At 43.9% G+C, this 16524-nt stretch overlaps 1 protein-coding gene across 1 annotated transcript in view; it reads right to left on the bottom strand.

The window, feature by feature from the left end:
* Nucleotides 1–16524, bottom strand: part of LOC126163133 (protein yellow-like) — a 157100-nt gene that overhangs the window by 44412 nt on the left and 96164 nt on the right. Inside the window, exon 2 of the mRNA XM_049920060.1 lies at nt 6087–6370. Within this exon, the coding sequence (XP_049776017.1) occupies nt 6087–6365 (279 nt within the window). The 5' untranslated portion in view covers nt 6366–6370. The remainder of the gene's footprint in view (nt 1–6086; nt 6371–16524) is intronic.

Below are 16524 nucleotides of genomic sequence, written 5' to 3'. Positions count from 1 at the left end.
GGGTGAGTCACCTAACGTTACCGCTGGATATATTTCGTAAACCACAACAAATACTGACGAACCGATTCCACAGACCGAACGTGAGGAGAGGGGCTAGTGTAATTGTTTAATACAAACCATACAAAAATGCACGGAAGTACGTTTTTTAACACAAACCTACGTTTTTTAAATGGAACCCCGTTAGTTTTGTTAGCACATCTGAACATATAAACAAATACGTAATCAGTGCCGTTTGTTGCACTGTAAAATGTTAATTACATCCGGAGATATTGTAACCTAAAGTTGACGCTTGAAACCTCCGACGTTCGGTTGCGTGTTGTAACAAACACGGGCCACGGTCGGCGAGCAGCATCTGCAGGGACATGTTTACGATGACGACCGTGTTTACGAGTGTGGCTGTAGTGTACTGTTGTGGTTTGGTCTAGCTGTCGCAGTGTCCGCATGTAGCGCTTGCTGCTATTGTTATTCTGCATTCGTCTCCGCAGGCAGACCAACTGTAGTGCACCGTGTTACCAGACGTCTGTGATAGTGTAGTGTTGTAGGAACTGTGACCATGGTGTATTCGAACTCTGAAAAGGCGGAGATGATACTCATCTATGGCGAGTGTCGACGAAATGCAGCTGAAGCCTGCAGGGTGTATGCATAACGGTACCCGGACAGAGAGCATCCAACGTGCCGCACACTGCAAAACATCTACCGCCAACTGTATGCAACAGGTATGGTCGTAGCACGCAAACGGGTCCGTAACAGGCCCGTCACAGGAGAAGCGGGTGCAGCTGGTGTGTTAGCTGCTGTTGCCATGAACCCACACATGAGTACACGGAACATTGCGAGAGCCGGTGGACTGAGTCAAAGTAGTGTCATGCGCATACTGCATCGTCACCGCTTTCACCCGTTTCATGTTTCGCTACATCAGCAATTACATGGTGATGACTTTAATCATCGAGTGCAATTCTGTCACTGGCCATTAACAGAGAATGCGTTGCAGTTCTACCTGTTTACCGATGAAGCGGCTTTCTCAAACCACGGGGCAGTGAATCTACGGAACACACATTACTGGTACGTGGACAATCCTCGCTGGCTCAGACAGGTAGAGCGACAGCGACCGTGGACCGTAAATGTATGTTGCGGAATCATTGGCGACCACCTCATTGGTCCTCACTTCATTGCCGGGGCCCAAACAGCTGCAACATACATCACGTTTCTACAGAATGATCTGCCAACGTTGCTCGAAAATGACCCACTGGAAACGCGTCGACGTATGTGGTATCAGCATGATGGTGCACCTGCACATTCCGCAATTAACACTAGGCTGACCCTTGACAGGATGTTCGACGGGCGTTTCATAGGACGTGGAGGACGCATAAATTGGCCAGCCCGTTCTCCTGATCTTACACCTCTGGACTTCTTTCTGTGGGGTACGTTAAAGGAGAATGTGTACCGTGATGTGGCTACAACCCCAGAGGATATGAAACAACGTATTGTGGCAGCCTGTGGCGACATTACACCATATGTACTGCGGCGTGTACGACATTCATTACGCCAGAGATTGCAATTGTGTGCAGCAAATGATGGCCACCACATTGAACATCTATTGGCCTGACATGTCGGGACACACTCTATTCCATTCCGTAATTGAAAAAGGAAACCACGTGTGTACGTGTATCTCACCCCTCATGGTAATGTACATGTGCGTCAGTGAAAAAGACGAATAAAAAGGTGTTAGCATGTGGACGTAATGTGCTGTTCCAGTCTCTTCTGTACCTAAGGTCCATCACCGTTCCCTTTGGATCCCTACGTAATTCGGTGCTCTCCGATACACACGATCGAACAGCGGAGGAGTGGTACTCAAGCGTCAACTTTAGGTTACAATATCTCCGGGTGTAATTAACATTTTACAATGCAACAAACGGCACTGATTACGTATTTGTTTATATTCTCAGATGTGCTAACAAAACTAACGGGGTTCCATTTAAAAAAACGTAGGTTTGTGTTAAAAAACACACTTCCATGCATTTTTGTATGGTTTGTATTAAACAATTACACTAGCCCCTCTCCGCACGTTCGGTCTGTGGAATCGATTCGTCAGTATTTGATGTTTTTTACGAAATATATCCAGCGGTGATGTTAGGTGACTCACCCTGTATATATATAAAAGGCGAGATCACCATCAGCATAATTGATTCTCTTCAGTATAGATGCACAATAGGCTCGAACTCTTACGCGAGTAATGAGGATAATGGACAAGGGGTACTTCGTATAGCTCAGTGGATGTCAGCACGATAGGTCAGCGGGCTGGTTGCACATCGTAAAAAAATAAATAAATAAATAAAATAAAATAGTAAAAAAGTACTGAAATAAATATTCAACGATCAACGTGAACAATGTTAAAAAATTTATCGGCTCAACCACTTTAAAAGGTTTGAAAATGTTAGCCACTTTTTGCGAAATATCACCGAAATATGTTATTGTGACTCTCGTAATATTATTTGCGGCATTCTTCCTTGCAATCGCGCGCTGCTTCTGTCGTATTAATTTATTGACAACATTTTATCATACCGCTTTTCAGACCAATAATACGCTGCGAATTAAACTCAGGAAGGCGATAAATATGAGAGAGCTGCGGTCTATAAAATCAGTGTAACACTTGCAAGGCAAGCTATGTAGGCCAAACTGGTAGGTTCTCTAAAGTACGTTACAAAGAACATAGCGATGCTTTCCGGCTTAATAATTTCGAAAAGTCAGCTGCAGCCACCCATATTTGGGAAACGGGACACCCCATGTTGGGAATAGATTAGGATCTCGTTATTTTACATAGACAGGACAAAGGCAAAAACCTGGAGTTACTAGAACAGCTGGAAATTACGACACATAGCGTGGATAATCACAGCACATTGAAAGAACAGCTAACTGGTGATACAAATAACTTTTTCAAACATTTCACTGGTTTCTTTTAGTAACTACATTTTTAGCAATTGGCTGGATACCATCATTTCATGAGGTCCTTGGAACATGTATACGATATCTGTTTGTATAGACATCTCTGTGACTTCCTTATTTACTTGCGCGTGAGCTCACTCGCGTTTCAATGTCGTGTTTGGCTCCGTGGTGTGTTGTATCAACGAAGACGCACGGGCGGTTTACGACGATGGAGGAGAGAGCCATGTGGTTAGATGTTAAACACCATAGGCGACACGATTTTAGAGTTTTTTATATTTTGACGACTATGTGGAGATGCACCTTGAAAGACACGGCTGCAACAAGGGAACTAGCCACGATGTTTTAATTTCATTATCAATTTTATTGTGCCTGGTGCATGTCCCATTTTAGCGAGTTTTAAAAGGTTCTTTTAGTTTTTATTATTCTGATGATGGAAACTAGACTTCCGAAACGCGTCAATCTTAGTCTTTTACACTATAAACAAGTGGCTGAGCCGATAAATTTTTTTAACATTGACATTCACAACCACGACGTCTCATCCAGTATGGATAAAATCAGCTTGAACAAGTGTGATGTATAATGTGAAGTCCGGCCAGACCTAATGCCAAGAACAAAAGCAAGAGACCCGGGTTCGAATCCCGATCCGGCAGAAATTTTTTCAACTTTTCCCATTGACTTCAATCAATGCCCGTTCGCAGCCAATGTCTGTAATTTCTTTGTGTCATAAAATTGTTAAAAGTATTTGTAAGGTGATTTTGGAGAATTTTTGGAAATGGATCTGTAGTAACAATGAGTAATGTAAGTTTTGGTTGCCCTAACTACGAAACAGTACGTTGTCCTCGATTGTGAGTGTTCATCGGAGGTGAGGGTATCATCTGGAGTTCCCCAGAGATGTATGGTAGGTCCGCTGTTGTTTTCTATCTACATAAATGATCTTTTGGATAGGGTGGATAGCAATGTGCGGCTGTTTGCTGCTGATGCTGTGGTGCACGGGAAGGTGTCGTCGTTGAGTGACTGTAGGAGGATACAAGATGACTTGGACAGGATTTGTGATTGGTGTAAAGAATGGCAGCTAACTCTAAATATAGATAAAAGTAAATTAATGCAGATGAATAGGAAAAAGAATCCGCGATGTGTGAATACTCCATTAGTAGTGTAGCACTTGACACAGTCACATCGATTAAATATTTGGGCGTAACGTTGCAGAGCGATATAAGGTGGGAAAAGCATGTAATGGCAGTTGTGGGGAAGGTGGATAATCGTCTTCGTTTCATTGGTACAGTTTTGGGAAGACGTGGTTCATCCGTAAAGGAGACCGCTTATAGAACGCTTGTGCGACCTATTCTTGAGTACTGCTCGAGCGTTTGGGATCCCTATCAGGTCGGATTGAGGGAGGACCTAGACGCAATTCAGAGGCGGGCTGCTAGATTTGTTACTGGTAGGTTTGATCATCACGCGAGTGTTACGAAAATGGTTCAGGAACTCTGGTGGGAGTCTCTGGAGGAAAGGAGGCGTTCTTTGCGTGAATCGCTACTGAGGAAATTTAGAGAACCAGCATTTGAGGCTGACTGCAGTACAATTTTACTGCTGCCAACTTATACGAGGTGCATTCAAGTTCTAAGGCCTCCGATTTTTTTTTCTCTGGACTGGAAAGAGATAGAAACATGCGCATTGTTTTAAAATGAGGCTGCGTTCATTGTCAATACGTCCCAGAGATGGCAGCACCGTACGGCAGATGGAATTTTACCGCCAAGGCGAGAATGAGAACTGTTTTAAATACTTAAAATGGCGACGTTTTCCTTACTTGAACAGCGTGCAATCATTCGTTTTCTGAATTTGCGTGGTGTGAAACCAATTGAAATTCATCGACAGTTCAAGGAGACATGTGGTGATGGAGTTATGGATGTGTCAGAAGGGCGTTCGTGGGTGCGACAGTTTAATGAAGGCAGAACATCGTGTGACAACAAACCGAAACAACCTCGGGCTCGCACAAGCCGGTCTGACGACATGATCGAGAAAATGGAGAGAATTGTTTTGGGGGATCGCTGAATGACTGTTGAACAGATCGCCTCCAGAGTTGGCATTTCTGTGGGTTCTGTGCACACAATCCTGCATGACGACCTGAAAATGCGGAAAGTGTCATCCAGGTGGGTGCCACGAATACTGACGGACGTCCACACGGCTGCCCGTGTGGCATGTTGCCAAGCAATGTTGACGTGCAACGACAGCACGAATGGGACTTTCTTTTCGTCAGTTGTGACAATGGATGAGACGTGGATGCCATTTTTCAATCCAGAAACAAAGCGCCAGTCAGCTCAATGGAAGCACACAAATTCACCGCCACCAAAAAAATTTCAGGTAACCGCCAGTTCTGAAAAAATGATGGTGTCCATGTCCTGAGACAGCGAGGGCGTAATCCTTACCCATTGCGTTCCAAAGAGCACTACGGTAACAGGTGCATCGTACGAAAATGTTTTGAAGAACAAATTCCTTCCTGCACTGCACCAAAACGTCCGGGAAGGGCTGCGCGTGTGCTGTTTCACCAAGACAACGCACGCGCACATCGAGCTAACGTTACTCAACAGTTTCTTCGTGATAACAACTTTGAAGTGATTCCTCATGCTCCCTACTCACTCCTAGTGACTTTTGGCTTTTTCCAACAATGAAAGACACTCTCCGTGGCCGCACATTCACCAGCCGTGCTACTATTGCCTCAGCGATTTTCCAGTGGTCAAAACAGACTCCTAAAGAAGCCTTCGCCGCTGCCATGGAGTCATGGCGTCAGCGTTGTGAAAAATGTGTACGTCTGCAGGGCGACTACGTCGAGAAGTAACGCCAGTTTCATCGATTTCGGGTGAGTAGTTACTTGGAAAAAAAATCGGAGGCCTTAGAACTTGAATGCACCTCGTATTTCGCGGAAAGACCACAAAGATAAGGTAAGAGAGATTAGGGCTCGTACAGAGGCATATAGGCAGTCATTTTTGCCTCGTTCTGTTTGGGAGTGGAACAGGGAGAGAAGATGCTAGTTGTGGTACGCACAGTATGGTGGATTGCGGAGTATGTATGTAGGTGTAGAAACAGTGTTTCCACAGATGGCTACGGCTCACGCCGGCGGTGCTGCGTGGGCGTACCCGTGGTATACTTACGTCGAGCAGCGGCGCGGCGGGCCCGTGCGCGGGGTGCGTGACCTTGGGCAGGACGGCGAGGGTGGCTGCGACGCCGTTGCGCAGGCGCGGGATGGCGACGAAGACGCGGTTCCAGCCCACCTCGAGGCCGGTGAAGACGTTGTTCTCCGGCACGTAGCCGTCGCGCGGGAAGCCGTGCGGCAGCCGGAAGGGCAGGAAGTTCCACTCGTACAGCTGCTCCAGGTCGGCCGCGTACGTGGCCGCCAGCACGCCGAGGAACAGGCACGCCCACCTCATCATGTCTCCTGCACAGGCACCGGCGGCGAACACTGACGCGCCGCTTCCGAACAGAGGGACCAGTCGACAAACAACACCACATAAGCTGCACACACTCACACTTAATGCTCACACACTGAGATGACAAAAGTCATGGGGTACCGTGTTGGATCTCCTGCCTAGCATAGTGCAGCAAACCGACGTGGCATATACTCAAAATGTCCTTGCAAGTTTCCTGTTGAAATATTGAACCGTGTTGCCGCTTTAACTGTCCACAACTGCGGAACTTTTATCGGTGCGGGATGCTGTGCACAAACTGATCTCTCGATATCTCTTCTGAGTTTAAACAGTTACGCTGGCTACCAAAGTCCCCAGACATGAGCGATAGTTAGTAGGGGAAGGCGGGGCAAGATGGGGAAGTTAACCTTAAACCCTTACAAAAGGGACAAAAACAGACAAATTCAAATAGGTTTGATTATCATTTGTTTATTTAACCATTGAATTACAATAGCATGCAAAGAAACCTGCAAACTTGTTACATTTAGTTAGCAATCTCTCGATTTGAAACATAAACTAGCAATACCCAATCTTGCCCCATATGCGGCAAAAGATGGGGAACTAGCATGAATTCATCTCTAAAGCTTAAATAAGGACTGAAATAACGAAATAATGTGACGATAACGTTTCGAAACATGGTTCTGCGAATTGTAGAATCAAGTATTACGTTTTATTTAGGCCTCTTACTTTCACACAGTACACAAGTGTGGACAGCCTCGTCATCATCACTTTCTGTCCCTGCACAACTGTCGTGGGCACCCCGACGCTGAAATACGTATTTTTGTGGCACTCTGAACTGTCGAGCAGCCCTGAAAGAACCCATACGACCTTCTATAACAGCATTTACAGCGCCTTCCATTGACTCCAATGACCAATCTTTGTCGCCGATACTTGCGAACCATCTGAAATAAAACACGTGCAACGTACTATTGAGTCAGATCATTCCTCGTAATCTATATTATACAGTAAATACCATATTTCCAATAGTCAGTCGTTACAGCATGGCAAGAACACTGACTTTGCACGTTTTGTGTGTTTTTATTCACCATATAGCCTAAGGCATACTTTGTAATTAATTAGGAAAGTGTTTGAATAACGAATACCATTCTATTTACAATTGTATTCAACGTATAATGTACGTGTTTAAAACCCGCAGCGAGGTAAACACATGAGACGATAAGAACGTAATGGTTGGACAAATAGTATGGGCAAGACGGGGAAGCTCCCCATCTTGCCCCACCCCCTCTTGCCCCCTACCATGCTGTCAGGGTATTTTACACCTACATGAACACTATTTAAAGAACATTGACTACTGACACAGCAGTTTACTGTTAATAAGACGTACTATTCAGTGCTATATACAGGGTGTCCCAGCTATCTTGTCCACCAAAAATATCTCTGGAACAATAACAGCTATTGGAAAACGACTTTCACCGGTATCAATGTAGGGCTGGGGCCCATGATTGTACATATTTATAAATAAAATGGTTCAAATGGCTCTGAGCACTATGGGACTTAACATCTATGGTCATCAGTCCCCTAGAACTTAGAACTACTTAAACCTAACTAACCTAAGGACAGCACACAACACCCAGTCATCACGAGGCAGAGAAAATCCCTGACCCCGCCCGGAATCGAACCCGGGAACCCGGGCGTGGGAAGCGAGAACGCTACCGCACGACCACGAGCTGCGGACTATTTATAAACATTCTGAAACGAAAGCATATGTGTTTTTTAACACAAACTTATGTTTTTTTAAATGGACCTCCTATATTTTTTCTTCAGCAATCCATAGCATGACAAAGCGCATACACAATGGCGTTGATTCCATCGCAATATTCCCATTACATCCCGAGATACTGAGACGCGAAGTTGACGCTTGAAACACCCGACATGCGCTGCTAGCGCACGTCCTGAGGCTCAGGCGTGAACCCCATGCTGCGCGTAATCGCAGCAGGATGGCAGCAGACCGTATTATTCGTTTCGGACCTCTTGATAAGTATGGAAGTGTGATTACGCATGTCAATCACATCGCGATTATGGGCAGCATGGGGTTCACGCCTGAGCCTCAGGACGTGGCGCTAGCAGCGCATGTCTGGTGTTTCAAGCGTCAACTTCGCGTCTTAATATCTCGGGATGTAATGGGAATATTGCGATGCAATCAACGCCATTGTGTATGTGCTTTGTCATGCTATGGATTACTGAAGAAAAAATATAGGAGGTCCATTTAAAAAAAAACATAAGTTTGTGTTAAAAAAACACACATGCTTTCGTTTTAAAATGTTTCCAAATACGTACATTCATGGGCCCCAGCCCTACATTGATACCGGCGAAAGTCGTTTTCCAATAGCTGTTATTGTTCCAGAGATATTTTTGGTGGACAAGATAGCTGGGACACCCTGTATACAGTCTGGACAAATGTTCACGAAACACTTGTTTTAGGACCTCGAAAGGTGTAAAACATTGCAGATCAGTATAATAATTGTACGTACCTTGAAAAGCTTACAGAAACCGCCGCGAAACTAAGGTTCAGCAATGTCAACACACTGGAACCTGTGTATTGATGATGTTGACGTAGCTATCCACAGATGGCAGCACTCTAACTGTAGCTTATAGCCCTTCCCCGTCTTACCCCACCTCCCCGTCTTGCCCCGCCTTCCCCTATATCTGGGATGCCTTGCAACGTGAAGTTCAGACGAGAATCCCAACCCCTCGTACTCCTACGGATGTATGGAGCGCCCTGCAGGATTCAAGGTGTCGGTTCCCTCCAGCACTACTTCAGACATCAGTCGAGTCCATGCCACGTGGTGTTGCGGCACTTCTGCGTGCTCGTGGGGGCCCTACACGATATTAGGTAGGTGCATCAGTTTCTTTGGCCCTTCAGTGTAGTTGGCAAGACGTCAATGTGTGTGGCCAGGTACGGAGACTCAAATCGAACAGATGAGTCCTCAGTGTACAACTTGTGGGAAACATGGAACTGCTCCACTTCAATGTTATTTTGACTGGCCCACAGGCCCATGGCAGAGATTGCTTTTACAGTTTTCTGGTCCTTTCTGGAACCCTAGATAGCTGCTAGTCGTGAATGCTTTCAACAAATTTCCGTTTGTAGTGAACTGCACATCAGCAAGTCAGTGACCGCCCTTCCTACTACATTCTGCATTGAAAGGTTTCCTGAAGTGACCGTTTCCGACAACGAGCCACACTTAACCTCTCAGCAGTTTCGACAGTTTCGCAGTGACAGCGGTATTCAGGCCGAGCGGTTCTAGGCGCTACAGTCTGGAACCGCGCGACCGCTACGTTAGTTAGGTTTAAGTAGTTCTACGTTCTAGGGGACTGATGACCTCAGAAGATAAGTCCGATAAGTCCCATAGTGCCCAGAGCCATTAGAATCCTTTTTTTTTTTTTTTTTTTTTTTTTTTGCTGTATTCAGTGTTTGCGCTCATTAGTGATGTCAGTCCTACTGGCGGAAACCATAATAACCGCTACTCAGCCCTCCATACTCTTACGAATATTATCTGTTGTGTCTAGACAAGACAGCCTAGACACAATGGGAGGAAGCCGAAAGGCACGCGCTTAAACTCACGCAGGCTGGCGTGAGGTCTGAAACAGGATACGTAATGAATGCTATAAAGAAGAGTATGTAGCTTCTGGAATACTTAACTTTAATCCACATTTGTAGAACATCGCTCTTGATGATACATTAATAGAATCTCAATATCTATACTGGTAATGGCGCCTTGCTAGGTCGTAGCAAATGTAGCTGAAGGCTATGCTAACTATCGTCTCGGCAAATGAGAGCGTAATTCTCAGTGAACCATGGCTAGCAACGTCGGCTGTACAACTGGGGCGAGTGCTAGTACGTCTCTCTAGACCTGCCGTGTGGTGGCGCTCGGTCTGCAATCACTGACAGTGGCGACACGCGGGTCCGTCGTATACTAGCGGACCGCGACCGATTTAAAAGCTACCACCTAGCAAGTGTGGTGTCTGGCGGTGACACCACATTATCAGTCGTTAACAGTGCTTAGGCGTGCTATTTATCTCCCATAAACGTTCGATGCGATACATGTCGGGCGATCCGGGTGGCTAAGCCATTCGCTCGAATTGTCCACTAAGTTCCTCAAAGTACCATAAGGAACTTTAGCCAGTAGACCAGTTGTTTCAGAAATACTCCAAGTTTTCCATGCCAAAATATTAGCATCCGGAAAAGCTTCAAGGCCACCATAATCGGCGTGATTGCCCCAAACAACAGCCAAGGTCAGCCATGTCGAACCACCAAACACAGCCTGTACATCACATATAAAGTTCAGGCGCAAACCACGAAAAACATTCAGGCCTCCGATCAACTGCTGTTTGGAAAACTGCCCTTGAAGGTCAATATCAAACGCCTTCAAACTGCGATACATGTCGGGCGATCCGGGTGGCTTGTGTTAACGTGCCACAGCAATGCCTCTGCGACGTGGTTGCCGTCGTCACTGGCGGCGCAGTTTGAAGGCGTTTGATATTGACCTTCAAGGGCAGTTTTCCAAACACCAGTTGATCGGAGGCCCGAATGTTTTTCGTGGTTTGCACCTGAACTTTACATATGATGTACAGGCTGTGTTTGGTGGGTCGACATGGCTGACCTTGGCTGTTGTTTGGGGCAATCACGCAGATTATGGTGGCCTTGAAGCTTTTCCAGATGCTAATATTTTGGCATGGAAAACTTGGAGTATTTCTGAAACAACTGGTCTACTGGCTAAAGTTCCTTATGGTACTCTTGTTCCAAGCATGCCATTTGTATTGTCTACTAGAAGAAAGAAGAAGTTAAATGCTGATGAGTACCTCTTTTTGTGGGCGAAAGTCGGCAATGGCAATCGTAAAATCAAGATCAATAGCGACTGTATGCTGTATTATGGTCAACTGTTTAGCAGGTTATTAAGAAGTGTAATTAAAGTTAAAATTAGAATTACTTTGGAAGAATGAATTCTTTGAATGATTTAATTGATGTTGAGGAGATAAAATTTCTTGTTAGGGACAATTTACCTGAAGAGAATGCTGTTCCTAATAACTCTCTGTCTGATTTGCTATCAGGCCGATTTAATTCTCAGCCACATTCTGTTTGCAATTGTGGCAATATATGCTGCTGTCTTAATGTTCCGTGTGGTCAGCCAAGTCCCCAATTCCTCAAACCAGTCGCGAACAATTGTGGCGCATTGTCATCCATAAAAGTTCCGTCGTTGTCCGCGTACGTGTAGTCTATGAATGGCTACAAATGATCACCAAATAACCGAACATAACCATTTACACCGGAGGACCCATTTCATTCAATGTGACAGACAGGTTAAAATATGCCATTGTCAGGCCGCTCTACAAAATGGGGAACACCACAGATGTCAATAATTATCGGCCAGTATCCATGCTTACAGCATTTTGAAAAATCTTCGAGAAAGTAATGTACTCAAGAGTGGCTACCCATCTCAACAGTAATGGGATACTTAGTAAATCGCAGTTCTTATTTCAAAAATGCTGTTCCACTGAGACAGCAACATGCAGTTTCACTCTCCACATAATAGGGTCTTTAAATAGTAAAATGTCACCAATAGGAATTTTCTGTGACTTGTCTAAAGCATTTGATTGTGTGTACCATGACATTATGTTACAGAAATGGTATAGTATACATGGAATAGCATATGAGTGGTTTAGGTCGTACTTACAGAACAAGAAGCAAAAAGTTTCCTTATATGGGTCAAGTGATTTAAATAAGTTTTCCACTTCATCTAACTGGGGTGAAATTACATTAGGTGTTCCACAGGGTTCAATCATGGGTCCCCTTCTGTTCTTGATGTGTGTGAATGACCTCCCTTCCTATCTGAAACAGGAAGCTGAACTGACACTGTTTGCTGATGATACACACATAATTATTAATCCGGTAAAAGAAACTCCAATTGAAAATGGTACAAATATGGTCTTTTGAAAAGTCACTAATTGGTTTTCTGCTAAAGGGCTTGCTCTAAACTTTGAAAAAACACAGTACCCAATTTTTTGCTGCAAAAGGTACAGTTTCTTGAATAAATATAAAACATCAACAGAAGTCAGTAGACAGGGTAGAGCATACTAAGTTTTTGGGTGTACACATAGATGAGAATCTGTCCGCCGCTCGTGGTCTCGCGGTAGCGTTCTCGCTTCCCGAGCACGGGGTCCCGGGTTCGATTCCCGGCGGAGTCAGGGATTTTCACCTGCCTCTAGATGACTGGGTGTTTGTGTTGTCCTCATCATTTCATCATCATCCAGGAAAGTGGCAAAATTGGACTGAGCAAAGATTGGGTAATTGTACGGGCGCTGATAACCACGCAGTTGAGCGCCCCACAAACCAAACATCATCATCCCAGATGAGAATCTTAATTGGAAAATTCATATTTTGGATCTTCTAAAGAGTCTAGTTTCAGAAACTTTTGCAATCAGAATAATTGCCGATTTTGAGGATATAGAAATTAGGAAGCTAACATACCTTGCATACTTTCACTCTCTGATGTCATACGGAATAATATTTTGGGGTAACATTTAGACAAAAAGTATTCACTGCTCAAAAGAAAGTGGTTAAGATAATATGTGGGGTTCATAGTCGCACATCTTGTAGGCATCTTTTTAAAAGATTGGGGATTCTTACAACAGCCTCACAGTACATTTACTCACTAATGAAATTTGTTCTCAACAACATGGACCAGTTTAAAAACAACAGTGACATTCATGATTATAATACCAGAAAAAAGAAAGAATTACACTAACCTTTACGCAACCTATCTTTAGCACAGAAAGGGGTAAAATATGCTGCTATAAAAATTTTCGACAAATTACCAAATGAGATAAAATGTTTGACAGACACCAGTAATAGTTCCAAAAACAATTTGAAATCGTACATCCTTGACAACTCCTTCTATACCATAGATGAATTCTTGAATAGGAATAAATAAATCTATAAATATAGTATATACATTTTGTGCCATTTAAAGAAATCGGGTAAATAATAGAAATATTAAGCCTTAACACACACACTCTCTCTCTCTCTCTCTCTCTCTCTCTCTATATATATATACAGGGCGTTTCAAAAAGAAAGAGCAGATTTCAAACATTTATTTCTCAAAAACTACAAATGATAGAAACACAATTCCAACGGTCCTTCACTCAATATGAGTACCAAATGTTACACAACAAATATCAAAACTGTACCTCAATATGAGCACCATTTGTTACACGACAAATATCAAACCGGTATCTCATTTCTTGCCACACACGACGCAACTGGTCTTTAGTTACCGAATTCACGGCCGCAACAATTCGATGTCGTACCTCTTGAAGAGTAGCGGGCATAGGTGGGACATAAACACAGTCCTTTATGTACCCCCACAAATAAAAATCGCAGGGAGTAAGGTCTGGTGACCTGGGAGGCCACAGACGATGACATTGATCTTGTGCTCCTGCTCTTCCAATCCACCGTCCTGGAATGGTGTTATTTAGGTACCGTCGTACAGGTTCAGAGAAGTGTGGTGGGGCGCCATCTTGCATGAAGATGAAGTGATTTGAATCTTCCTGAAGTTGAGGAAATAGCCAGTTTTCTAACATGTCCAGGTAAATGGTTCCTGTGATAGTTTTCTCCATGAAAAAGAAAGGTCCATAAACTTTGTTTACCGAAATTGCACAAAAGACGTTAACCTTTGGTGAGTCTCTTTCATGTTGAATAACGTCCCTCGGAGTTTCACTCGCCCAAATTCGTACGTTATGCCGATTAACTTTACCAGAAATGTGAAACGTTGATTCATCTGAAAAAATTAATCGTTCGGCAAAATTGTCCTCTTCCATGTCCTGTAGAATTGCAGTTGAAAATTCGAACCTTTTGTTGTGGTCGTCAGGACGCAATGCTTGCAATAACTGCAGTTTGTACGGCTTCATGTGCAGACGGTTACTCAGAACGCGCCATACCGTTGTTTTAGACATGTTTAGTTCGTGACTTGCCCGTGTCGTGGATTTTCTAGGGCTCCTTTCGTAAGCTGCACGGACACGCTCGACATTTTCATCCGATGTGCGTGGACGACCCGTGCTTTTTCGCTTGCAGATGCAACCATCTTCTACGAATCTGTGATGCCACTCATAAATTTGCTTATGACGAGGCGGCTGTTTGTTGAATTGACGGCGGAATGCACGTTGCACACCAACAATGGACTCTAACTTTGCAAATTGCAGCACACAAAATGATCGTTCCTGTGGTGTCGTCGCCATTTTCCTACAAACAAACGCCAGCGCCACTGCGGATTTGCATGGAACTTCTGCGCGGACCATTGAAAAACTTTGAACCTTTCTCTGACAAGAAACGTTTGAATTGTGTTTCTATCATTTGTAGTTTTTGAGAAATAAATGTTTGAAATCTGCTCTTTCTTTTTGAAACGCCCTGTATATATATATATATATATATATATATATATATATATATATATATATAGGGTGTTACAAAAAGGTACAGCCAAACTTTCAGGAAACATTCCTCATACACAAAGAAAGAAAATATGTTATGTGGACAAGTGTCCAGAAATGCTTACTTTCCATGTTAGAGCTCATTTTATTACTTCTCTTCAAATCACATTAATAATGGAATGGAAACACACAGCAACACAACGTACCAGCGTGACTTCAAACACTTTGTTACAGGAAATGTTCAAAATGTCGCATGGAATCCCTGATGCGCTGATGCAGCCCTGGAGAATGGCGTATTGTATCACAGCCGTCCACAATACGAGCACGAAGAGTCTCTACATTTGGTACCGGGGTTGCGTAGAGAAGAGCATTCAAATGCCCCCATAAGTGAAAGTTAAGAGGGTTGAGGTCAGGAGAGCGTGGAGGCCATGGAATTGGTCCGCCTCTACCAATCCATCGGTCACCGAATCTGTTGTTGAGAAGCGTACGAACACTTCGACTGAAACGTGCAGGAGCTCCATCGTGCATGAACCACATGTAGTGTCGTACTTGTAAAGGCACATGTTCTAGCAGCACAGGTAGAGTATCCCGTATGAAATCATCGCGGTGAATCGAGGAAGTACAGTACATACTGACGAAACTAAAATGAGCTCTGACATGGAAATTAAGCGTTTCCGGATACATTTGCACCTAACATCTTTTCTTTATTTGTGTGTGAGGAATGTTTCCTGAAAGTTTGGCCGTACCTTTTTGTAACACCCTGTTTATATATATATATATATATATATATATATATATATATATATATATATTAGAAAACCTTGTTTCATATGTGCATTTCTTGTGCACTTGACACGTTCCACATCATAACGGCTACTGTACCATGCGATTGATCAATGTAACACACAGTAATAATATATATATATATATATATATATATATATATATATATATATATATATATACCTCGTATATTTTTCCAAATGCAAAATTTAATACCGCCCCACAATCCCCCACAATCAAAAACGTTCTCTACCTCAAGCAAACAACTTCCTTTGTTGTTTCCTAGCAGTCATTCGCCTCACCTGGTTAGTAACTACCGCGATTCTAATGGCAGCCTCTGTCACCAGATACCACAGCTTCCGTGTTGGCAAGCTGAGACCAGTTCCATTCGTCGTTTTCCCTTCTGGCAGGTGTGCGGACGCTCTAGCCTAGATCTCTAGTCCTACCGACTGCTGGGCGGCTTGGCGAGTTACCAGGGAACACAACACACCTTCCAACAACCGGCAGCGAAAGTTGTTTCACTGGGCAGCTAAGCTGTCACCCACACTGAACGGAAAAGCCTTTTACATGCGCCCGCGTACCGTTCACTTTTCTGTGCGACCCTCTCACCAGCGAACATTCTTGCAATAAGTAGTTTCACGTTAACACAGATCACGTCACATTTTAGGATTCCCAGACTTATTCTTTCAAATGTGGCGCTAAAGAAGAATGCTCAAGATTAGACTGGTAGAACACGTAACTAATGAGGATGCGATTGGATATGTGGTACCGCGAGAAGAATTTGATACAGCACTGAAAGACCTAAGTCGAAACAAGGCTCCGGGATTAGACGACATTCCAACACAACTACTGATTGCCTCAGGAGAGCCATTCATGACAAAACTTTTCCATCTGGTGC

This window comes from Schistocerca cancellata, chromosome 2 (assembly GCF_023864275.1).
Source record: "Schistocerca cancellata isolate TAMUIC-IGC-003103 chromosome 2, iqSchCanc2.1, whole genome shotgun sequence".
Lineage (NCBI taxonomy): Eukaryota > Metazoa > Arthropoda > Insecta > Orthoptera > Acrididae > Schistocerca > Schistocerca cancellata.
This window is presented reverse-complemented; position numbering and strand designations above follow the sequence as displayed.